This window comes from Sciurus carolinensis, chromosome 6 (genome assembly GCF_902686445.1).
Source record: "Sciurus carolinensis chromosome 6, mSciCar1.2, whole genome shotgun sequence".
NCBI classification, from domain to species: Eukaryota; Metazoa; Chordata; class Mammalia; order Rodentia; family Sciuridae; genus Sciurus; species Sciurus carolinensis.
In genome coordinates this window covers 35119543-35145202 of record NC_062218.1, presented here as the reverse complement: position 1 = coordinate 35145202, position 25660 = coordinate 35119543, and the positions used below count along the sequence as shown (strand labels likewise).

Sequence of the window (25660 nt, the reverse complement as noted above, 5' to 3'; positions counted from 1 at the left end):
TAAATAAGCACACTTTACTTTCCCTGTAATGTTATGGTTCCATTTATACAGGCAGTAAACTAAGTCTGACTCACGACAAGTACAATAAATATTTGTCAATCCGGTGATGTAACTATAAGCCCTTTCAGTGTAGTGAAAGTACATTTTATTAATCTCTAACATTATTAATTCCTGTACATTATAAGTCCTGGATAACATCCCCCTTCCAGCAAACACATTCACGCACATCCCAGCCTGCGCCTTGCGACAGAGAATTCCGAGGTTTCAGGACAGCATCCAGGAGAAAAGACCAACAAGGCTTCTTGAACTCAGGCGGTGCCCAACAGAAACTTACTGGCTCAACAGTAAAAACGGGGGCGGGGGAGAGATTATCAAAGACACAGAGAAAATTCCTGTCGCGTCTGGATTCCACCGAAGAAAAGATGATGAACCAAGGTTAGGAAGCAGTGGCAGGGCGGTGTCCCCGCCGTGTCTCAGTTCGGGCTCACTGGTGACAGCAGCGTGTGCGCATCCCCAAGCCGTCCACCCGGTGCTCATCTTCCCTTCGAAATCGCAGGGAGAGGTACCCCGACCCCGGCGCAGGAGTCAGGGAGCCCCCGCGAGCAGGCCCCGCCAGGGAGGGCGGGCCGAGCGGTGCCACCCGCTCACGGTCCAGGCGCCCCCGCGCGCGGTGGGAGCGTGCTCCCGCCCAGGGGACGCGGGCGAGGTGGGGAGCGCCGCCGCCTCGCCCGCCGCCCGCCCCGCCAGGGGGAGCGTCTGCGCCGACGGCGGCGGCGGCGGGCACTGGGCGGGCGGCGCAGGGCGGCGGCCCCGCTCCCCGGCGGCCTCCCGGTCCCCACCCCCTCCCGCCCGCCCCCGGCGCGGCCCTGCCCGCCCCCTCCGCCCCCTCCCGCGGCGCCATGCGCAGACTCAGTTCCTGGAGAAAGATGGCGACAGCCGAGAAGCAGAAACACGACGGGCGGGTGAAGATCGGCCACTACATCCTGGGGGATACGCTGGGCGTCGGCACCTTCGGCAAAGTGAAGGGTGAGGATCGCTGGGGCACGGCGCGGTCCCGCCGGGAGCCAGGCCGCGTCCTCTTCTCGCACCTCTTCATCCTCCCCCGCGCTCTGCGTGGCTCGCCCCGGAGCTGGCAGCCCCTGTCCCGGCTCCTACCGGGGCGCAGCCCGCGGGACTGCGGCGCGGCCCCGGGGCCCGGTGCGGGCGGGTGGGGGTCGGTCGCCATGGCGACGGAGCGGCGGCGGCAGGGGCTGGTGGGTGCCGGCGGCGGGGATGCCTCCAGGTGTGAACTTTCCCAGGCGCGCCCCGGACGGCGGTGCGGGCGCCGGGGTCTCGGCCCGCAGCCCCTGTGAGGCGCCTTCTCTTCGCCCGGCTGGTGCTCCCCTGGCTCAGGGCCAGCCCATCGCTTCCTCGGCCGCCCTCCGGGTCGTCTGTATTTCCGTTGCTTGTAGGAGCCTGACGACTTACCTGCCCCTGCCGTTAACTGAGTATGAAATGTTCTCCCCAAAGTAAGGTTGCTTTGTGGGTCGCCTACAGAATTACATATGTTAAAAGAATTAAAAAACATTTTGTCGGAAAGGACCCTTGATTGTCTTCAGAGCGAGTTAATGGATATAAACTGGTCCTGTGTTTGCGACACATGGTTTACATTCCGAATGCAGACTCCGGTGCCCACAGTTTTTCAGCCATGAGGAGTTTTGCAGTTAGTATGCCAAACCTGCAAGGTAGGGCAGTTGTTGCCTCCAGATAGTATTTATTAGTCTCTTAGTACAGTTTGTTTCCATTTATTCTCAAAGGATATTCATATTTTAATAAGCAGTTTTCGTACACATCATTTGAATTTTGTTGTTGATCAGATCCTTGTGTAACAGCACAAATGTCCTGGAAATAACAAGGTTATTCTCTAGTCCACCATTTGTGGCACAGAGTTTAATTGCAAACTTTTTAATCCATACATATTTTTTCTTTAGAATATTAGACTTTGTTATTAGGGTTTGAGAATAAGGAGGTTTGGAACTGATGAAAATAATTCACACATTGTCTTTGGGGAAATAATAGGCTGTGGTTTGCATATACTGAGCTCTTAGTAAATATTTGACTCCGAAGGAAAAACTGTCTTTGAGAAAAAATTTACAGTGAACTGAACGTTGCTGTCCCAGAGCTAAATAAGCATTTTCTGATTTTATCTAGGAATGGAAGAGGAAAACTTTTCCATCTCTTGCCCTTTCTGAGTCATAGAACTGGAAAATTGCTGTATAGTTCACAGGGAAGCAATTGCCTAAATCTTCTGAAAATCAGCAAGGCCAACAATGTAAGGAAGTAAGAAGAAAATGCCAGAATAGGGTAAATACAGTTATTAGGGTTGGTCTGTATTAGGCCAGTAAGATGTTTCTGTGCCCTTGAAGTTTTAAATTTAGTTTAGATTATGGTATTTTTTAAAAAAATTTGGTTAGCAGTTGTAAACTGCAGAACGTTGCAACTAAGACACACTCAATGTTCCTGAAATAGTGAGAAGACAAACTTGATGCCCTCATCCTTTTCCAGAGTTCTGCTTGGATTATAGTGTTCACCATTCCCCTAATAATAGACCTGAGTGCAGTCAGGTCTGTTTTCATATTTGGCAGAGCTTATAGGAAAGGAAGACATTTTTCATTTCTGAATGTGATCTATGATGTGGCTGTGACATTAATTTCTCCAGTGAATCTGCTCTTCCTTAACCTTCATTTCTCCACCCACACATTCCCCTCCTGAAATACTATACTCTGTCAAAGCCAACAACCTTCTCAAATATTGAAGTCAATATTCCTCAATAAATCATATACTTCATGGTCGTGATTAAATTTGTTCATAAACATTAGTTGGTATTAGAATCTTCAACCAGTTCTTTTTTATGTTGTTAAATAGTTGGGATGCTTTCTGCTGCCACTAACAGAAAATCCAGTTCTCTGGTTCTTTCTTCATAGCAAGGAAGCCTAACCTACCTCTTGTGATTGGCTTATCCAGGGATGAGTTCATCCTAGCCAGGGATGCCATGTGCCTATTGGCTTAAGCTCTAGAAAGGGACTAGCATTACATTGGAGGAATATGGCTCACCCTTGGATGTGTGTGTGTGTGTGTGGAGGGTTGTCTTTTTCTCAAAGTACTTGAATAGTTTTGGGGGACAGGGTAGACACCTACAAAGAAATGGGTATGACTATTATTATTCTTTTGGGGGGGTATACCAGGGATTGAATTTATAAGCACTTGACCTCTGAGCCACATCCCCAGCCCTATTTTGTATTTTACTTAGAGACAGGGTCTTACTGAGTTGCTTAGCACCTATCTTTTCCTGAGGCTGGCTGCTGGGATTACAGGCCTGAGTTACTATGCCCAGCAAGAAATAGGTGTTATTAAGGTTAGAGAAGGGAGGACATGGATGCTCAAGGAGCAGGAAAAACATAGCCATTATAGTAGAAACATTGGTAACTAATACCTGTCTTAATGTGGCGAGAATTCTTATAATAATGGGATTAGCCATATATTCCAATTGAGATAATTTAAGTAGGGTAAGCTTTTAAAATTAGTTGTACACATTGGTAAACTTAAAAGAAAAAGAATCAACAGAATATATGATGATATACAGAAAAAATACCACTATGATGTTCTATGGTTACAACAAATTTAATTTTTAGAGGAACAGGGCTGTAAATTCATAGTGATTGTTTTATTTCCTGTTATAGGCTAAAAAAAAGTTCAGCTACTTAATGGTAACATTTTGAGGGTAAAGGTTGAATAGAAAACTAAGGTTAGTTTAGGATTATCCTTGAATTATCATCATTTTCAAGGTGTCTTTTATTTATTTAATTTTGGTACCAGGCATTGAACCTAGCAGTGGTTAACCACTGAGCCACACCCACTTTTTATTTTTTATTTTGAGATAGGGTCTCACTAAGTTGCTTAGAGCCTTGCTAGGTTCCTGAGAGCCTTGCTAAGTTGCTGAAGCTGACCTCGAACTTGGCCATCCTCCTATCTCAGCCTCACGAGTTGCTGGGATTATAGGTGTGTACCACTAAGCCCAGCTCTTCCCCTGCCACCTTCTGGTTGTAAAAATTTTAGTGTCTACTTCTTTGTGGATTCTGGTTCCTACCTCCCTCAGTGGAATAATTAGAAAAAAGTGGAATAAAGAGTCACGATACTATTATATTAAATTAATATGGAAGTTTTGGTAAGTTTTTCTAGAGAAGATGGTCTCTTTAGTAGGTTGGGTGTGTCATTGGCAAATGAGTTGTTTATACATATAACCTATTTATTAAATTGGTGAGTATTTCTACATAAAACTGCAATTTCAGGTAAATAGGTGACTTTTCTTTATGAATGAATCTCAGGAAAATTTAAAAATCCCTTAGGTAAAAAAATATACATATGAATTACATATATATAGTATATGCACACACACACAATGTGTTTATCAGACCTGAGTGAATCTCAAAAGCAGGTTGTAGAAGAACATGTAGTCTAATGTGGTTTATATATATTTTAAAAATATGCAAAACACTTATCCAGTGCTAGTGAAAGTTTAAATTGGTACCACCTCTATAAAGTGTGACAGCATTTACTAAAATTAACCTCGCACTTCAACTGCTAGGAATTTGGTTTATAGATGTACTCGTGTGTTTGGAATAATGATTATTCATTACCATATTTCTAATATAAAAGTTTGGAAATAACCTTTCTAATAGGACAATACTTAAATTATAGTTTATCCATGCAGTGAAATGTTTACAAATAAACGTTAAGGGGGAAAAATAGGAATTTTATATAATTTAGAAAATAATTTCTCAAGTGTATTTTCATGAGGAAAAGTAAAACTTTTTTGTATGTAGTTTGCCAATCATTTATGTACAAAAGGCAGGCAGGGCAAATATGTATGTGTGACTACTTTTATATATATAGTATGTGTCTTTAAAAATATATTTCTGTAATACAGTAGTTGCTCAGGGAATGGAAACTAGATAGCCGATGATACTATATTTTATGTATAGGTCATGTTTTCAAAATATATAAAATTAAAATTCTAAAATAAATATGAAAAACAATGTTACTGTATTTTTTTTACAGCTTCATACATATGTAACAAAAATATATACATCTATGGGAAGCAAACACCAAATCCAGAGTAGCGGTTACCTTTGGAGAGACATGAAGGAGAATGGAATCTGGGAGGAACCGTATAGTGCTTCACTTGTATCTGCAGTTTTTTGTTGCTTAAACTGGTGGTAGTACCTAATACTTGGCATGCCTTTTCATATGCCTGAAATGTTCTATTTTATAAAGGTAGCTTTCTCAAATTTCCATCTATAGCTTTTAAAACTCACCCCTCTCCAGTATTGTTATTTCCCTAACTCTTTTAAGAGTAAAATTTTTATCCTTTTAATTTTAGAATGGGGACAAAATGGTTAGGTGGCTAGAATATCTTCAGTATATATTCCTATCATTGTGACATCTCTGGCCTGTTAAAATCCTCTCTAAGTAGTGATCTTGTTTCACTTCACAATTACTTATCTGATTAGAAGAACATTTGTTACAGCCTTCTATATTGTTAGATAAAGTTCCCTTCAGAGAGTAATAACATGATTATTAGCCAAGATTTAGTTGATTAATGTGCTGTTCTTGTGAGACAGACATGGTGAATGCTGTTAACCTTTGCTTTGGGTGATGAGCAAGTCTTCCATGGATAAAGTACTTGTCTAATACTGTGGTAAAATAGTGACAGAAGAGTCAAGTTTTGTGCTTTGAAAAAATGGGAAATCCCTTAGAAATACATATTCCTGATAAAATAAATTTACTATATTCATTGATTGCATTGACTAACTGTGGAACTATATATAGTTAATTTGCCTACAGTTGAGTTTACTCAATGGAGACTCTAGCCCAGTTTTGAGAACAGTTTAATTCTGATATTGGACCAAGACTTTTTCCCTTGTCACTGCACAGTGCTGGTGGGATAGGGTGGATAGGCCAGAATAGTTGGAATCAAAAGACCTGTCCCAACTTGATCACAATAACATTGCTTTGACAAATTACAGAATCCTCTCTCTCTCTTTAAATGGTACTGTGGATTGAACCCAGACTCTTTACTATGCTAGTCAATACCACTGACCTGCATTTGTCCTTTTTATTTTGAGACAGTGTCTTGTTAAGTTTCCCAGGTTGGCCTCCAGTTTACAATTCTCCCACCTCAACCTCTGAGTACCTGGATGATACTTGAACACTATTCTGGCAGTATGAAAAGATGGATGAAAGAGTCCAATCTTAATTTGATACAAGTTTTTCTCTCTCAAGTTCTGAAATAATGTCGCAGCACTGACGACTCTAAAATATGTTCTTTCTTAATTGCGAAGGCTAGCCTCAAACTTGCAATCCTCTTGCTTCAGTCTCACAAGTTGCAAGAATGTCCCCACCGATGCTCTCAGGATCATAATTATGATAAATATTATTTGCTAAGCCAATAGTATTTAGTAAGCCAACAGATTATATTTTGTTTCTTATTAACTCTTAATTTTTTCCTTGCATTAATAAATTGCCTCACTCACCTCCCATTTTTAAAATTTTCTTTGACCTAGTGCTGAATTTCTCATATCTTTGAGTACTTTAATAAAATTTCATTACAGTGCTTCTGTACTTTGAACCCTTCTGTCCCTAACAATTTTCTTGGGTCTCTTGTTTTCCTGTCTGAATCTGTTGCCTTTTAGACTTTTACACATCTGTTATCTGTAACTTACCTTCATCATCATTTCAGAAATTCTCTTAATTAGTGGGGTCATATCTCAAAGTAAAAGATAAAAAGGGCTGGGGATAGAGCTCAGTGGTAAAGCACCCGTGGGTTCAATCCCCAGTACTAAGAAGAAAAAATAAAATTAAAAAAAATGCAGTAAACCATTGGAGCTGGAATGCAATAGACTAAGAGCAAGAAGTCCTCTGGCTCAGTGACTCCCAGGATGGCATTGTGTAAAGGTGCAAGGTTGGTGATCATGACCATACAAGCTGAACACTTATTTGTCCTTGTCATCATGTAGTATGTTCCATTTAGGAAGTCTTGGGTTTGTCTAGTACAGTTTGGAAAGCCAGTTTTCAGAAAAGATAACTTTTGTTAATTTGTTAATTTTAATGATGAATATTAGAAAATACACTTTTAAACTGATAAACTTGGTTAAATCAGTTTGTTAGGGCTGCAGTAACGAAGTGCACTGGATGGTTTAAAACAACAGAAGATTATTCTCTTGCAATCTAGAGGTTAGAAGTCTGAAATCAAGGGCTTAGGGAACATGTTTCCTCTGAAGGCAAGACACTAATGCAGCTTCTGCTCCTTGCCTCTTCCAGCTTCTGGTGGCTCCTGCTGTTCCTTGACTCTGGGTAGCATAACTCCAGTCTCTACTTCTGTGGTCACATGATCACCTTCTGTGTGTTCATTTGTGTTCTTTCTTATAGGGACACCAGTCATTAGATAATAGGGCTCATCCTAAATCCAGAATGATTTCATTTTGAGATCCTTAAGTAATTATATCTGTAAAGACCTATTTCCAAGTAAGATAACATCCTGAGTTTCCAGGTTGATGTGAATTTATGAGGGACACTCTTCAAATCACTGTACTTACTATTATATTTTTATATGCTTTCAGTTTTATGCTCTTTGTTTCTCTTTTATAATACTTTGTTTCTCTTTTATAATACTTTAGTTTTTAGGTAACTTTTAAATTGCTTTGAGAGAATGTATTAAAATGTCTTTGTTGCTATCTTAAGAAATTGATATGAGGCTTGTTTTCAGTAGGCTGTATTCATAGTTTGATATAAGAAAAAGGTCAAATAAAAGAATGAAATTTTACAATTGTTCTTATTTTAATAAGGGAAAATTCAATCTATTGTTTACAAAGATACAAGAGTATAAAATGAAGGATTCCTTTGATATGTTCAGCTTTTGTTTTATTAAAAGGATGTATATATTTGTATTATTACATCATGTAATGTCTTCTTGAGGGTTATCTTTTTAAAAAATTTGTATCACATTTCACTTACCATTTGTGGAAAAAGTGTGCATCAGATCTAGGTTGAAATTTTGGCTTCACCACTCACTTGCTATGTAACTTGGAGCAAGTTATTTTAATCTTTTTTGTGCCTCAGTTTCATGTAAAATGTTAATAAATACCAATCTTCAGGATTGGTGAGGGTTAGAGTATGTTTGGGTACAAAATTGGTATGCCATAAATATTAACTAGTTATGGTATAGACCTTATTAATACATAATGCAAATGAATGAATTTGCAAGAATGCTTTGAATCTTCTATTCCAGTTCCTTAGTTAATGACAGAATATATGTCCACAGTTTTGGATAATTCCCAATTATTCTTAATATTAATTGAGACTGATGTTCAGTTGAATAGGATCTAATAGGAAACTGGTTGGTTTGTGATGAAATTGAGTTCAGGATCAAATGGGTTCGGTTTTTAGTATTCTTTCCAGGTCTGACTTGGCTAGTATTATCCAGTTTTGTTGCTGTTTTCCAGTCCTGTTTTAGCTGTATAGCTAATGAGTTCTATTAAGTGAGAGTTTGAAACTTTGGAGAGTGTTTAGGACAGATGAGATCATTACCTCCTTAGGTATCAATAAACTAGTTCTTAGAAAGAAAGTACTTATTAGAAATTAGAATGTGCTTGATTTTTTTAAAAATATTTTTATCTTATTTATTTATTGATGTGGTACTAAAGATCAAACCCAGTGCCTCACACGTGCTAGGTAAGTGCTATACCACTGAGCTACAACCCCAGCCCACATGTGCCTGATTTCTACAATTCTTTTCAACCACTATCATAGATTTTTTTCCTTCTACCTTTACCTCTATGCCCCATTTTCCTAATATAATTATATAATACTTAATTCTTATTTATTGTTTTCATAATTATGATAAATACTATTTATAAGCCAATAGTATTTAGTAAGCCAACAGATTATATTTTGTTTCTTATTAACTCTTAATTTTTTCCTTGCATTAATAAATTGCCTCACTCACCTCCCATTTTTAAAATTTTCTTTGACCTAGTGCTGAATTTCTCATATCTTTGAGTACTTTAATAAAATTTCATTACAGTGCTTCCGTACTTTGTACCCTTCTGTCCCTAACAATTTTCTTGGGTCTCGTTTTCCTGTCTGAATCTGTTGCCTTTTAGACTTTTACACATCTGTTATCTGTAACTTACCTTCGTCATCATTTCAGAAATTCTCTTAATTTTTCTCCCATATTATATCACTTCTTTACTGGACTCCATGTCATCTTTTGTGATTTCCTTACTGATTTTGATGGACTGTACACTCTTTAATAGGTTCTTGAGAAAGGATAGAGATTAAATTTTGGGAGACTTTGCTTCTATAAAAATCCTGTCTATAACAATCTTATCACCATTGATTGTCAGGGTAGGCATAGCATCAAAATTTAAAGATAAAATCACTTTTCAAAAAAATTTCATATTTGAAAATGAAAACCACATGTCCATGAAAAAAATGGAAATTACAAGAATCTACTGATGATACGGGAAATGTGTCTGTGCCACAAGGGAGTTTTTAAAGGGTGATATTGGAACTGTTCTGTATCATATGATTAGTATGTTCGTTTTACCAGTTTTTACATGTGTTAAAATCCACAGAACTATATACCAAAAGATAAAAGGTTCAAATTAATATGTATGATAGTTTAAAAAAATGAAAAAAATTTAAAAGGACACAAGGCATACAGCCAAAAGGAAATCTTTTCCTCTCTTTTTTGTTTTCCAGCTTTATTTTATCAGAGAAACTACTACTTATATGTTTTTCCACTGAATTACTCTTAAACTTCTAAACCTTTAAGAGAATAATAAGAAGAGAAAAAAATTAAATCTGCTTAAGTATTTTCTGAGAATGCTAAGATTACTATTCTTAGACTCTACCTAAATATATTCTTAATCAAGACTGGCACTAATTTATTTAAATTATTTCTCTTACAGTTGGTAAACATGAATTGACCGGGCATAAAGTTGCTGTGAAGATACTCAATCGACAGAAGATTCGAAGCCTGGATGTGGTGGGGAAGATCCGCAGAGAAATTCAAAACCTCAAACTTTTCAGGCATCCTCATATAATTAAGCTGTAAGCTCTATGTATATTAAATGTAGTCCATTCATCTTTTCATCACTTTTTTTAACCTACTTAATCTATCAAGTGAGAAAGATGACTACCATTTCCTTCTGTCTCCTGAAGGTTTTGAAAAATTTCTTCTTGTTCATGTATTTATCTAACCTCATTCATTGTCATTTATGTCTGTCTTCATGTTTTAACCTTGTACAAGTTACTGTTATCATTCTCATTCTTTCCTATGTTCTGAACAGATGCCCTTCTGATAGATAATGTTTAGTACTTCTATTGCTGTAGAACCAACAATTAATTTGATGGTAAAAATCTCAACCTCCAGATTTCCATATACTGTCAATTAGCCTTACTAGAGACAATGCACTAGGAAGGTTTTTCTCCCCATAGTGCTTATATTTGATCACACAAATAACAAAATTTCAGGAATCTAATATTTCAAAGGGCAGTAATCTTACCGTTCTATAGTTGTAGGACTTGCATATAACCTATTTATTACTCAGCTCCTGCTTTATTATGCAGGCTATAATTTAAATCTGTTTAGATTTTTTTTATTGAAATTACTAAAACTGAAATTTGTTTCAGTCACTCCTTTTTTCATTTGTTTAAGTGATTTTAAATAACACCCACTGCTGGTGACCCTAAATGTACATTTCCTTCTTTGAAACCTCTTCTGCAAACTCCGGACTCCTATGTACACTGTTTACATCTCTGTTTAGATGTCCACAAGGCCTTTCCAACTCTGCATGGCCAAATCTGAACTCTTTCTTACCCTCCTAAACCTGCTCTTCCCACAGTTTTTGCCGTTGCAGTTAATAGTTGCAACACAGAAACTCAGGAACCATCTTTAACTTCCCTATTTCTCTCTGTTCCTACCATCCATTTCATCTCTTCCCTCAAAATCTCTCTCTGTTCCAACTATCTCTCAGGTCTTTATCACCATCAAACTGATCTGAACCACTCTCATCTGTTTCGTGGACTACTGTAGTAGCCTTCTGCTTCCACACTCAATTCCCTTCTGCCACTTATCCTAATATGCCAGATCACAAGATTACTTAAAAATCTTCAGTACCTTTTCATCCTCCTTCAAGTGAAAGTCAAAGCCTCTTCATGGCTTATAAAGTTCTGTGTCCTTTGACCTCTAGTTACTCTTTTGATTCATATCCTATTTCTCTCCAAGCTTACTCTACCCTTGCCTTCTTACCATTCCTTGAACATGCCAAGCAGGCTAACAGGAACCTTTGTACTTGCTGTTCCCTCTGCCTGGTTCCCTTCCTCCCAGATAATGGCATAGTTTGCTCCTTTACTTCCTTTAGGCTCTACTCAAATACTACTTTATTAGAAGCCTTCCTTGAGCATTCTGGGTAGATTTTGCTTTATTTCTCTTCATAGCATGTTGTGCCACCTGAGATACTGCTTATTTATTTAGTATTTGCTTCCTTTCTTCTGGACTATGAACACCACAGAGCAGAGAATTTGTTTTGTTCCCAGCTCCTAGCACAGTACCTGGTGTATTGTAGGTATAGTAAATATTTATTGAATGAATGAATATACATGTTTTAATATTAGTAGATAATGTTTTCTCTCACCAGGTACCAGGTCATCAGTACACCATCTGATATTTTCATGGTGATGGAATATGTCTCAGGAGGAGAGCTATTTGATTATATCTGTAAAAATGGAAGGGTAAGCAGTTCTGATTTAATCCTGTATATGTTTTATAACTCCCCTTATCCCTTACTGGCACCAAAATGTCAGAAAACAGTTTTAAGAGATCTAGTTAATAACCAGTTCCATTAGTTATGTATTTGTTCAGAATCATAGATGATAGAAAGACAACCTCTTTAGCCTACTTATACAGATGTGGATATTGAGCTTCATAGTTTATACATTTGCTCAAGGTCACATACTTTATTAATGACAGAGTTGGATTGAGACCCCAGAAATCATAATCCTTGAACTTATGCTTTTGGGATATATAAATACTTCAAATATGTATCTTAAAGGATATAATTAATCCTAAAAATATATTATTAAATAATTAAAAATCTAGACTTGCTAGTCAACCCTAGCCACATTAAATTGCATTCATTTTTTGGTTTCAGAAATCTGATGTACCTGGAGTAGTAAGAACAGGCTCCATGAAGGAGGTAGGAATTAGACTTAAAGAATTTAGAGCTGGAAGGAACGTGAACAGTACCATAAGTACAGATACAAAAACTGAACGTTGCTCACTGTCCATGTTTTTTCTCACACTCAGGTTATCCGGTACACAAAATCCCATTTCTGAAAGAGCTGTGCCTAGCACTGAGAAAACAATTTTTCATGTTCCCAGTTTAAACTTATTTATATTATTCATTCATTCATTCATTCATTTTGCATAGCATATATTTACTTTAATCAATCAACTCAGTCACCAAGTTAATTTTGAGTTTACTTTTCTTAACATGGTTCATTTATATTTCAGGTTTTCCCCTTAACTATCTCCTTGTCTATCTCCCAGTAAAGCTTTGCCTGGAAAAATGGAAACAGGCACAAGTTGAATTGATAACTTATTTTCTTATCTTTTTACTTCCATTTTCATTTCTTGGCCTTTGTGTTTTTCATTGTGGGATTTTTTTTTTCAATTTTATCTTTTGAATATTAAAATTTCAGCTTTCATGTTTTATATATCAGAGGCGTTTCTTACTTTCTGAAATTTGCTTTTCTTTAAAAAGTCTGCTATTTTTTTGCTCCACAGATGTAGTAACCTTACCTGGTTGAGAATGAGAGGTTTTTTTTTTTTTTTTTTTTTTTTTTTTTAAAGGTTGTCTTTTGTTCCTTGCACTGTTTCTGTACTTTCTGTTCTTTTTGCTCATCAATTTTTTTCTGTTCATTTTATTGTCTGTCTGTTGTTCATGGCCCTTCCTCAGATATCTGGTGATTTTTGGTTGTCCACCAATTTATTCGTGGCCTCTGAGAGTCTACCTCAGTACTTAAGAATGAACTACTAAATACCAAGCATATAGGAGTAGGTCTTACTGATTGGCAGGTCTTCCTATAGGTTGAATTGGTGGGAACCTGTCCATTTTGTTAGGGTACACCAATGTCAGTAATAACAGCTTGGGTCTAATATTTGCTGCACAAGGTAACTTCTGATTTTCTTGAAAATATTAGTTTAGCTGTCAGAGCTAGGTGGGAAAGAAAGAAGTCTCACTGGTTAATATGTTGACTTGCACTGAAAACACATTTTCCTTGAAGTGCCTCATTGCTGTGTGGTGTTCTTGAGGATGAAGCTGATTCAGTCTTCACTAGAGTAAACCTTAGGTCTTATTCCCTGGTAGGGGGGAGTTTAAAGACTCCTTGCTTCAATCATTTGTCCTGTTTTCAGCCCACCTCTCACTCTGCCTTCAGAAGTTCATGATGCTTCCAATTTCTAAGCCTCTTCAGGGTTCTGTGTGCTGATGATTTTATTTCTTACTGGTTTCTATCCCCATGGGCTTAGGTTTCACCTTTTTCTTGTTGGCTAAGTCTTTATCACTGTTCACCCATTGTCCAATGTGGTAACTCCTCTTGATGACTGCCATTTCTTCTCTTGTTCTTTTTATCTTTATGTACCTTTTTTTATTGCTGATGTAATTTTAATGATATTTCAGGGAGTGGAGGCAAATAATGTAGTGTGTGATGTTTAACTGGAAATATACTTTCACTTTTCTAATCTTCCTTTATATAGAATCTCTTTGATCCTTTTGCACTGTTTTTACAAATATAGTAGTTTTCATTTTTGTAAACTACCTAGTTGTTTTACCTCTCATATTTAGTATTTTCGTATTTTGAACAGATACTTTTTCTCATAAACTTTCATTTGAAGAAATAAAGGTGTTAAATTGTTAAGATATTAGTATTATTTTTCCAAAGGATTGTATAGCTCTTCAGTAGTAGTTCTAATTTTGTTTTTAAAAGAAATTACTAGTTTTTATTTTCTCTCAGAGTATCCATGCCAGTTAAGCTGTGGAATTTTGGTTTTAGAATGCTAATTCATGAGTTAACATTGCATGTAAGAGTTCCTTGCCTAGAGGATTAATAGTTTGTTTCTTAAATATGACTTCTTGGAAATAGGCATGTGCAAGTAATGATTATCACTTATGTTGAGAAAGCATCATAATTTAAGAAAATATGATTAGAAAGTCTTAAAAATATTCTTAGTTGTAGATGGGCATAATAACTTTATTTTATTTATTATGAGGTGCTGAGGATGGAACCCAGCGCCTCACACGTGCTAGGCATTCTACCGCTGAGTCACAGCTCCAGCCCTGAATAGAGAATTTTTTAAGAATAATTTTACAAAGGTAGTTGTAGCATAAATTTTTAAGAAAGATGCTTTTATGTTTATGAGACAAATTATGATTTTTCTTTTGTTAAAATTAAAACATTTTTTATTTCAGGACATATAATAATATGGCTGCTTGCTAGTTCATTAACAATGCTTAAATTTTACTTCTTTATAAAGTCATATCCCCCATTCCCAGCATCACCTTCTTTTATTCTTTATTTTTCTTCGGAGTGCTTTCACTCCTTGATGTTATACTTAGTTTTCATTGCCTTAGGTTTTACAACTAGATTAGGGATTTTATTTTATTCATTGCTGTATCATCAGTGAATAAACCGTATAGCACATTGAAGGTGTTTAATACATACTTTTCAAAAGGAAGGAGGATTAAATATTTCTAATTTATAGGAGAAAACATGCCTAGTTTCAATTATAAATTAAAACTATTTGAAATAGGTCATGAGATATAGAAGATTACAAGCTGTTAAATGTAGTCATATGCAAATGATAGGATTAGAAAGTTGAATTGCTGATTTGGGTTCCAAAAATCCTCTTAGCATTTCTTGTTTTGCTGGGCATGTATCTCCTCCCTGTTTCAAAAATATCTCATGGACAAAGTTCATTTGCAAGGTTCCATGAATTTTGACAGTTTATAGGTTGAAGAATTATACATAGGAGGAGTTTTTGTTAGTTTTTTTAATGACAGACCTTTACTTCTCTACTTTTTTTTAGCTGGATGAAAAAGAAAGTCGACGTCTGTTCCAACAAATCCTTTCTGGTGTGGATTACTGTCACAGGCATATGGTGGTACATAGAGATTTGAAACCGGAAAATGTCCTGCTTGATGCACACATGAATGCAAAGATAGCTGATTTTGGTAAGGATATTTTTACAGTTTCATGTGTTCATTATGTTTAACAACATAAGTAGCATTCTTCAGATAGCTTTTATGTAATAGACTGAGTATCCCATTTTGTCTCTAAGCATGAGCATAAAAAAAGAAAAAAAAACCAAGGTGTTCTTTCTTCATTTTTATGTATTTTTATATGTGTTGAATCACATTTAAATGATTTCAATGATAAAAAGCAAAAATATGATAGCACAAAAGTAACAACTCATTATGAAGGGTTTTCAAAAATATAAAGCATTTCTTAGGATTGGTGTTGAATATTTCTCTGCTTTATTGCTATTTCTTAAGCTTATTTCTTTAAAATTAAATTTTATGATAGTAGATAAACAGTTGAAGTTGGCAGTATTACAGATCATTTGAAAGAAGGTACCACACTTATTCCCAGCATATTCTTTTGATCAAGTATAGAAAGGAAAGTGAGTGGGATAGAATTCATTAAAAATTGAAAACAAGGCTGTGAGCTACATAAGAAAATCTGATTTCTTTCTTTCTTTCCTTTTTCTTTTTCTTTCTTTCTTTCTTTTTTTTTTTTTTTGGTATAGGGATTGAACCCAGGGGCACTCACTTAATCACTTATTTTGAGACAGGGTCTTACTAAATTGGTTAGAACTTCACTTAGTTACTGAGTCTTGCTTTGAACTTGAGATCCATCTGCCTTAGCGTCCCTGAGCAGCCAGGATTATAGGCATGTGCCACAATCCTGGGTGAGAAAATCTAATTTCTGCTTAAGAAACATTTTTTTTTTTTTTTTTTTTTTTTAGGGTTTAAACTTTTTTTTTTTTTTTTAATTTTATTTTTTTTACGTTTACATAGGGTAATGATGTTTATTTTATTTTTCCCCTCGCCCCCACCCCTCCCACCCCTCTTTTCCCTCTACACAGTCCTTCTTTCCTTCATTCTTACCGCTCTCCTTAGCCTAACTCTAAACCTAACCCTATACCTAATGCTAGCCCCTCCCACCCCCCATTATATGTCCTCATCCGCTTATCAGCGAGATCATTCGTCCTTTAGTTTTTTGAGATTGGCTTATCTCACTTAGCATGATATTCTCCAATTTCGACCATTTACCTACAAATGCCATAATTTTATCATTCTTCATTGCGGAGTAATATTCCATTGTATAAATATGCCACAGTTTCTTTATCCATTCATCAACTGAAGGGCATCTAGGTTGGTTCCACAATCTGGCTATGGTGAATTGAGCAGCAATGAACATTGATGTGGCTGTATCTCTGTAGTATGCTGATTTTAAGTCCTTTGGGTATAGGCCAAGGAGTGGGATAGCTGGGTCAAATGGTGTTTCCATTCCAAGCTTTCTGAGGAATTTCCACACTGCTTTCCAGAGTGGCTGCACTAATTTGCAACCCCACCAGCAATGTATGAGTGTTCCTTTTTCACCACATCCTTGCCAACACCTATTGTTGCTTGTATTCTTGATAATCGCCATTCTAATTGGGGTGAGATGAAATCTTAGGGTAGTTTTGATTTGCATTTCCCTTATTACTAGGGATGTTGAACATTTTTTCATATATCTGTTGATTACTTGTACATCTTCTTCTGTGAAGTGTCTGTTCATTTCCTTAGCCCATTTGTTGATTGGATTATTTGTATTCTTGGTGTAGAGTTTTTTGAGTTCTTTATAGATTCTGGAAATTAGCGCTCTATCTGAGGTATGGTTGGCAAAGATATTCTCCCACTCTGTAGGCTCTCTCTTCACATTTCTGATAGTTTCCTTTGCTGAGAGAAAGCTTTTAAGTTTGAATCTATCCCAGTTGTTGATTCTTGCTTTTATTTCTTATGCTATGGGAGTCCTGTTAAGGAAGTCTGATCCTAAGCCAACAAGTTGCAGATTTGGACCTACTTTTTCTTCTATAAGATGCAGGGTCTCTGGTCTGATTCCGAGGTCCTTGATCCATTTTGAGTTGAGTTTTGTGTAGGGTGAGAGATAGGGGTTTAATTTCATTCTATTGCATATAGTTTTCCAGTTTTCCCAGCACCATTTGTTGAAGAGGCTATCTTTTCTCCATTGCATATTTTTGGAACCTTTGTCTAGTATGAGAAAATTGTATTTATTTGGGTTTGTGTCCATGTCCTCTATTCTGTACCATTGATCTACCTGTCTATTTTGGTACCAGTACCATGCTGTTTTTGTTACTATTGCTTTGTAGTAGAGTTGAAGATCTGGTATTGCAATACCCCCTGCTTCACTCTTGCTACTGAGGATTGCTTTAGCTATTCTAGGTTTTTTATTCTTCCAGATGAATTTCATAATTGCTTGCTCTATTTCTGCAAGGTACATCATTGGGATTTTAATTGGAATTGCATTGAATCTGTATAGCACTTTTGGTAGTATGGCCATTTTGACAATATTAATTCTGCCTATCCAGGAACATGGGAGATCTTTCCATCTTCTAAGGTTTTCTTGAATTTCTTTCTTTAGTGTTTTGTAGTTCTCATTGTAGAGGTCTTTCACCTCTTTTGTGAGATTGATTCCCAAGTATTTTATTTTTTTCGATGCTATTGTGAATGGGGTAGTTTTCCTAATTTCTCTTTCTGAAGATTCATCACTTATGTATAAAAATGCATTGGATTTATGAGCATTGATCTTGTAACCTGCTACTTTACTGAATTCACTTATGAGTTCTAAAAGTTTTCTGGTGGAATTTCCAGGTTCCTCTAAATATATAATCATGTCATCAGCGAACAGGGATAGTTTGAGTTCTTCTTTTCCTATTCGTATCCCTTTAATTTCTTTGGTTTGTCTGATTGCTCTGGCTAGAGTCTCAAGGACGATGTTGAATAGAAGCGGTGAAAGAGGGCATCCCTGCCTTGTTCCAGTCTTTAGGGGGAACACTTTCAGTTTTTCACCATTTAGAATGATATTAGCCACGGGCTTAGCGTAGATTGCCTTTATAATGTTTAGGAATGTTCCCATTACCCCAATTTTTTTTAGTGTTTTGAGCATGAAGGGATGTTGTATTTTATCAAATGCTTTTTCTGCATCTATTGAAATAATCATGTGATTCTTAACTTTAAGTCTGTTGATATGGTGAATGACATTTATTGATTTCCGAATGTTGAACCAACCTTGCATCCCTGGGATAAAACCCACTTGATTGTGGTGCACTATCTTTTTAATATATATTTGTATGCGATTTGCTAAAATTTTGTTGAGAATTTTTGCATCGATGTTCATTAAGGATATTGGTCTGAAATTTTCTTTCCTCGATGTGTCTCTGTCTGGTTTAGGTATCAGGGTGATATTGGCTTCATAGAAGAAACATTTTTTTAAAAGTGAATTTAATTTTATTTCCTGTATATATTGCCCTCAACATTATTAAACCCAAGAAAAAAATGAGTCTTTGAAACTTTCTTCTTGTGGTTGGCTTTAGTTCAAATCAGAAGAAATTCTTATAGATATTTTTCTCAGTTTTCTTACATATATTATAACTATATGATGATTTATTAAACACTGCCAACAAACCAGAGCTACATTTTTTTTTGTTTTGTTTATTTTTCTTTTGAAATTCCTTATTTCTGAGTTGTCATAAGTATCTTTATATCAAGTACATTTCTGAAAAGGTAAAGATGTCCTTTTGGAGTAAAAGTATGAGGAAACATTCAGATTAAAAATTATTGGATTTTTTGTTTGTTTCATGTTTTTGTTTTTAATGAATCAGAACTTGATTAATAGAAACTTTGGATTTTAATCATTCTATTCACCTACTTGACATTATTTTCCCTAGCAGTTTCTATATTAATAAAGCTTACATATGACAAGTTCAATCTAGTAAGCAACATAACCAGTAGTTTAACATATACTCATTAAACTCTAACAATACACTAAGTTTAAATGTTGAAGTAGATTGTACATTTAAGGGCATAATGACAAAATATTTGGGAATAAAGACCATATGATTTTGTTGAAGCAAAGAACAAAATGATTCATCATATAAAACAATTTTGTTTAATGGGGTTTTGTTTTTATTTTTGTCCTTGGGAAAGCCTGACTAGCTGTTTTTGTGCACTTGTAGGTCTTTCAAACATGATGTCAGATGGTGAATTTTTAAGAACAAGTTGTGGCTCACCCAACTATGCTGCACCAGAAGTAATTTCAGGAAGGTACTATTTGACACCATCCCACCCCTATTACATTTATAATTAACTTTTTCTCCTAGATTTTGTCTTATGTAATTCTAGTGAAAGGAAAGAAATATAGTATCATTTAATTCTAGTGAAATGAAATAAATATAAGGCTCATTTTCTTATCTGTAAGTATTCTGTTTTATATTCTTAAGTGGAAGAGATTAAGGACTCCCTTTATAGAGTACAAAGTTGATTTGCAAATTAACACTGTGTTAAAGCAGTTAGAAGACAGTACTTTAATTTTTTTCCCCTGGTGGAAAATATTGAAGTTTTAAAGCTGATGTGTTTTAGGGTTAGGTGGTTAAGACCCTAAAAACCTGGGTAATATTGAAATACCCACTAGTTAGGACTGTTTTATTCTTTACCTATGATGAACTAAAAGTATAATGTGTAGCTTTAATTTTTCAAATAGATAGCATTTTGTAGCTTTGGGTTTCATGATGAGATTGTGTCTTGGAAATTGGACTGAAGTATTTATAAAATTCTCAGACTTCTTAACTTTCTTTGGTTAATAGAGTAGTAGAGATCTTTAGTAATAACTTTTTAAGCATATGATTTGCTTTTAAATTACCATTACTACTGGTGGTTACTTTCCTCTTAAAGGGGTACTGTTAACCTTAGCACTTTTTTTTTTTTTTTTTTTTTTTGGGTACCAAAGATTGAACCCAGGGATGCTTAACCACTGAGTCACATCCCCGGCCCTTTTTTATATTTATTTAGAGATAGGGTCTTGCTGAGTTGCTTAGGGCCTCATTTAGTTACTGAGGCTAGCTTTGAACTCAAGGTCTTCCTGCCCCAGCCTTCTGAGCTGCTGGGATTCTAGGTGCACCTGGCCAAAATTTAGCACTTTGATTATGCTAATTTGATACGTTGAAGCTAAGATAAATTCCCAGCCCAGGGCTTATTATAAACAGATAACCACTCATTATAAAAGGAAACAGAATACATAAAAGAGAAAATGGAATTTATCACAACAGATGTGTAAATATAGGACATGATGAAGCAGACCAACAAGTGCCTCCAAATACTTATAATCCTCTAACAAATTGAATCCACAACAAGATGCCTCCAAATGTTTATAATCTTCCAACAAATGAATTCACAGATACTGAAATGAGTAAAATATCAGACAAAGAATTCAAAAAGTTGGTTGTTAAAATGATTCATGAATTTAAAGAAGATCTAAGGAATGAAATAAAGGAGAAAATACAGGATACTCAAGAGCATTTTAATAGATTCTGAAAAAGAGTCAAACAAAAATCTTTGAAGTGAAAGACTCAATATCAAATGAGAAATTGAGTTGAAAGTCCCTCCAATAGATTAATCAAATAGAAGACAGAATCTCAGATCTTGAAGGCAAGGTTGCCTGTCTTGAATATTCAGATGATATTAAAAAGAAAAAGAAAAGAAAGAAAGAATATGTGATCAGAATAAAAAAGAACTGTGGGACAATCTTATGAGAACAATCTTAAGAATAATTGGCATCAAGGCAGGAGCCAGAAATACAGGTTAAGAGCATGGATAAACCTAGTCAGTGAAACAAGAACAGAAACATTTTAAAGTCTTGGGAATGAAATGAATTCCCAAGATAGAGGAGACATTTAGAACTCCAGATAGATAAGACCCAAAACAAAACTCTCTACTGCACTTCATAAATAAAATGTCTAACCTGCAGGATAAGGACAGAATTTTAAAAACCTCAAGAGAAGAACATCATTTTACTTTTAGAGATAAACCAATCAGAATAACATTTAATTTCTAAATAGAAACTCTGGAGTCCAGGTGGGCTTGAGATGATAAGCATTAAGCCCCTAAAGAAAATAACTTCCACCAAGATTGCTGTATTCAGCAAAGCTGTCCTTTAGAATCAAAGAAGAAATAAAAAACTTTAAAGGTAATCATAAACTAAAAGAATTCAGAACTGCTAAGCCAGCATGACAGAAGATACTTTAAAAAACCCTACACAAAGAAGAATTTAAAAAGCAAAACAATAAAAAAACAGCAGAACTCAGGGAAGAATAAAACTCAGAAGAGTAGTTAAGCACGTGAGAATTAGGATTGGATTAAATATTAGAAATAAATGAAAGTTCAGGAAATAATTAACACCTCTCTGTAATAAAATTGCATGTCAATTTTGGTCTTATCTCTCTAAGACAGAAACTGGAAGATTGGATTTGAAACAAGACCAATTTTGTGTTGCCTACTAGAGATAGACCCCTCAGGTGAAGGTATCCACAGGCAAGAAATGAAAGGAGGGAAAATGATATTCCTTGCAAATGGAGCCTGAAAGCAAGTAGTGGCTACTCTCGTATCTGAAAAAGCAGACTTCAAGCCAAAATGAATTAGAAGGGAAAAAGAAGATTGCTACATACTGGTATGGGAACAATCCAGCAAAAAGAATGATGTAATGATAGTAAATGTATAAACCCCGAATGTCAGCTTATCTAATTACATAAAAGAAACAACTACTTGACATAAATGCTCAGATAGATCCCAGTATAATAATAATACTGGGAGATTTCAAGACACTCCTCTTACTGATAGATCATCAGATTTAAAATCAGTAGAGACACTTCAGACATATAAAATACTATATAGCACGTGGCCTTAACAGAATCTGTGGATTATTTCACCCAGCAACAACTGAATATACTTCTCAGCTGCTCCTGGAACTTTCTGCAAAATAGACCACATTTTAGGTTTCAAAGCAAGTGTTAGCAAATAACAAAAAAGTAGATCTAATCCTTTGCATCTTATTAAATCATAATGGATTGAACTAGAAATCAACAGCAAGAAAAAGTAAAGAAACTATAGAAACTCATGGAGATTGAGCAATACACTTTGAAGGATGAGTGGTTCATAGAAGAAATTGGGGAGAAATTAAAAGATTTTTGAGAATCAAACTTGAATAGATGCAGCATACCAGAACTTCTAGGACATTATGAAAGTGATTTTAATCCCAAAATCAGAAGAAAGGAAATATTTTCAGAGCTGAAATTAATGAAATAGGGAATAAAAAAGACCAATATAAAGAATCAGTGTAACAATTCATTGTTTAAAAAGACAAACAAGATTGATAAACCCTTAATCAAATTAACCAAAAGTAATAGAAAAGTCCCAAAGTAGTAAAATAGGAGGTGGAAAGGGGGATATCACCACAGACATGACAAAAATTCAGAGGGTCCCTTAGGACTATTTTGAAAACTTATATCCAATAAGTTGGAAAATATAGAAGAAATAGATACATTTTTAGACATCAAAATTGAATCAGGACATCAAAAACCTAAATAGACAATTTATAAGTATTGACATTAAAGAAATAATAAAAAACCTTCCAACAAAGAAAAACCCAGAAATAGATGGATTCTCAGCTGAATTCTACCAGAACTTCTAAGAAGAACTAATGCCAATGCTTCTCAGATTATTTTTGAAGTAGAAACCAAGGAGGCGTGCTGGGGCTGGGGAACCTCCAGATTCATTTTATGAAGCCAGTATCATCCCGATAACCAAAACCAGATAAGGACATGTCAAGGAGAGAAAACTGTAGGCTAGTAAAGTGCCTTTGAGTATTAGCAAATAATATTCAATAACACATTAAGAGGATTTGTACAACATGATCCTGTTAGATTCATCCCAGGGATGCAAGAATGGTTTAATGTACATGAATCAACTTACATAATTCTCCACATAAATAGAATTAAAGTTAACAGTCACATGATCATCTCAGTAGATGCATAAAGACCTTTAGTAAAATTTATTACCTGTTTTTTAGTTGGCTTTTCATTGCTGTGACTGAAGACTTGACCCCCCACCCCCCAAAGAAAAATTTGTTTTGGCTCATGGTTTCTGAGGTCTCAGTTCACAGATGACTGACTCCATAGTTCTGTGCCCAAGGTGAGGCGGAACCTCAGGGCAGAAGGACATGGCAGAGGAACACAGCTCAGGACGTGGCAACAAAGAAACAGAGAGAGCTCTGTTAAACAGGGACAAAATATAAACCCCAAAGGCATGACCCCAGTGACCTTTCTCCTCCAGTCATACCTTACCTGCTTACAGTTACCACCCAGTTAATTCACATCATTGGAATAATTCACTGGATAGATGATACCTCATCATATTTTACCTCTGAAAATTCTTGCACTACCTACACATGTGCTTGCACCATATCTTATGCACAACAGCACCCATTCATGATAAAAACACTGAAGAAAGTAGGGGTAGAAGGAACTTACCTCAAAGCCACAAAGGCTGTAAACCCAAAGCCAATATTATACTGAATGGAGAAAAACTGAAAGCATTTCTTCTAAAATAAGGAACAATTGACCTAATTCAATATAGTACTTGAAATTTTAGCCAGAGCAATTGGCAAGGGAAAGAAACAAAAGGGTGTAAGTAGGTGAAGAAGAAATCAAATTATCACTGTTTGCAGTTGATATGTTTCTATACATAGAAGATGCCAATAATGAATCCATTGAAAAAGAAAGCAGGAAAATAATTCCATCAATTCCACTCACAATAGTCTCACAAACAAACAAACAAAAAAAATGGAAATAAGTCTAACCAAGGAGGTGAAAATCCTCTACCATAAAAATTATAGACCACTAAAGAAAGAAATTGAAGAATACACCAAGTGGTGGCTGGGGTTGTAGCTCGGTGGTGGAGCGCTTGCCTAGCATGTGTCAGGCACTGGGTTTGATCCTCAGCACTGCATGAAATAAATAAATAAAGGTATGTGTCCATTAAAAAAAAAAAAGAAGAAGAAGAAGACACTAAGTGATAAAAAGGCTTCCCAATGTTCAAGAATAGGTAGAATTGGGGGGTTAGGAAAAATGGTGGAATGAGACAGACATTATTACCCTAGGTTCATGTATGTTTACATGAATGGAATGAAGCTACATTGTGTACAACCATAGAAATGAAATGATGTACCCCGTTTGTGCACAATGAATCAAAATGTGGTCTGTAAAAAATTAAAAAAAAAAAATAGGTAGAATTGATATTGTTAAAAATGGCCCTTTTACAGATGATATAAAGATTTAGTGTAATCTCTGCAAGATACCAATGCCATTCTTCCCAGAACTAGGAAAAATGGCCTAAAATTCATTTGGAAGAATGAAAAATCCAGAAACATGAAAGCAATCATGGGCAGGAAAGCAATGCTGGAGGCATCGCAGTACCTGGTTTCAAATTATACTACAGAGTTACAGTAACAAACACTGCATGGTACGTTCATAGAAACAGATACATAAACCAATGGAATAGAGTAGAAATCAGACAAATCCACACAGATACAGTTGCTTGATCCTTGACAAAGACACGAAAAACATACTTTGGAAAAAAGACAGCTATTTTAATAATGGTAGTGGGAAAACTGGATGTCCAAATGTAGAAGAATGAGACTAGATTCCTCTGTCTCACCCTGCTCAGAAATCAACTCAAAATGAACCTAGGAATTAGACCAGAAACAGTACAACTCTTAAAAAAAAACATACAGGTGCATGCAAAGACTTCTAATGCTCAGGAAATATTGCTAGGAATTAATAAATGGCATGGCATCTGATTAAAAGCTGCACAGCAAATGAAACAACCGAAAGAGAGAGCCTACCAAATGGGAGAAAATCTCTGCCAGCTACTTTTCTGAGAGAATATGCAGAATATGTAAAGAACTCAAAAACTTAACATGAAAATAAAACAATAAATGGGCAAATGAACTAAACAGACATTTCTCAAAAGAGGTGTAAATATCCAACAAATGTATTTAAAAATGTTCAACATCTCCAGCAATCAAACTACACGTAAAGGGCTGGGGAGATAGCTCAGTAGGTAGAGTGCCCTGGGTTTGATCCTCAGCACCGCAAAAAACAAAAACAAAACAAAAAAAACTACACGTAGATATGTAGAACTACACTGGAAAATGCAAATTGAAACTATAGAGATTTTTATCTTGCTCCAATTAGAATGGCAGTCATCAATAATACAAATAGTAATAAATGCTGGTGAAGATGTGGTGGGGAGAGGAACACTCATTCACTTACATGGGATTGTAAATTAGAACCACTATGGAGGTTCCTCATGGAACTTAGAAATGCAACCATCCTGTATGTGACCCAGCTGTATAATCACTGGTATTTATCCAAAGGAATAAA

General features: G+C 36.0%; 1 protein-coding gene across 3 annotated transcripts in view; it reads left to right on the top strand.

Annotated features, from left to right (window-relative positions):
• The first annotated feature begins 815 nt into the window (after nt 1–815).
• The window catches only part of Prkaa1 (protein kinase AMP-activated catalytic subunit alpha 1), a 39762-nt gene continuing 14917 nt past the window's right edge, over nt 816–25660 (top strand). The window contains exons 1-6 of one of the 3 annotated variants that reach the window (XM_047555877.1): nt 816–1026; nt 10011–10152; nt 11742–11835; nt 12255–12299; nt 15191–15335; nt 19403–19490. In XM_047555877.1, the coding sequence (XP_047411833.1) occupies nt 900–1026; nt 10011–10152; nt 11742–11835; nt 12255–12299; nt 15191–15335; nt 19403–19490 (641 nt within the window). In that variant the 5' untranslated portion in view covers nt 816–899. Of the gene's footprint in view, nt 1027–10010; nt 10153–11741; nt 11836–12254; nt 12300–15190; nt 15336–19402; nt 19491–25660 lie in introns of those variants that run through there. The other 2 variants (XM_047555878.1, XM_047555879.1) reach the window with 2 other exon arrangements.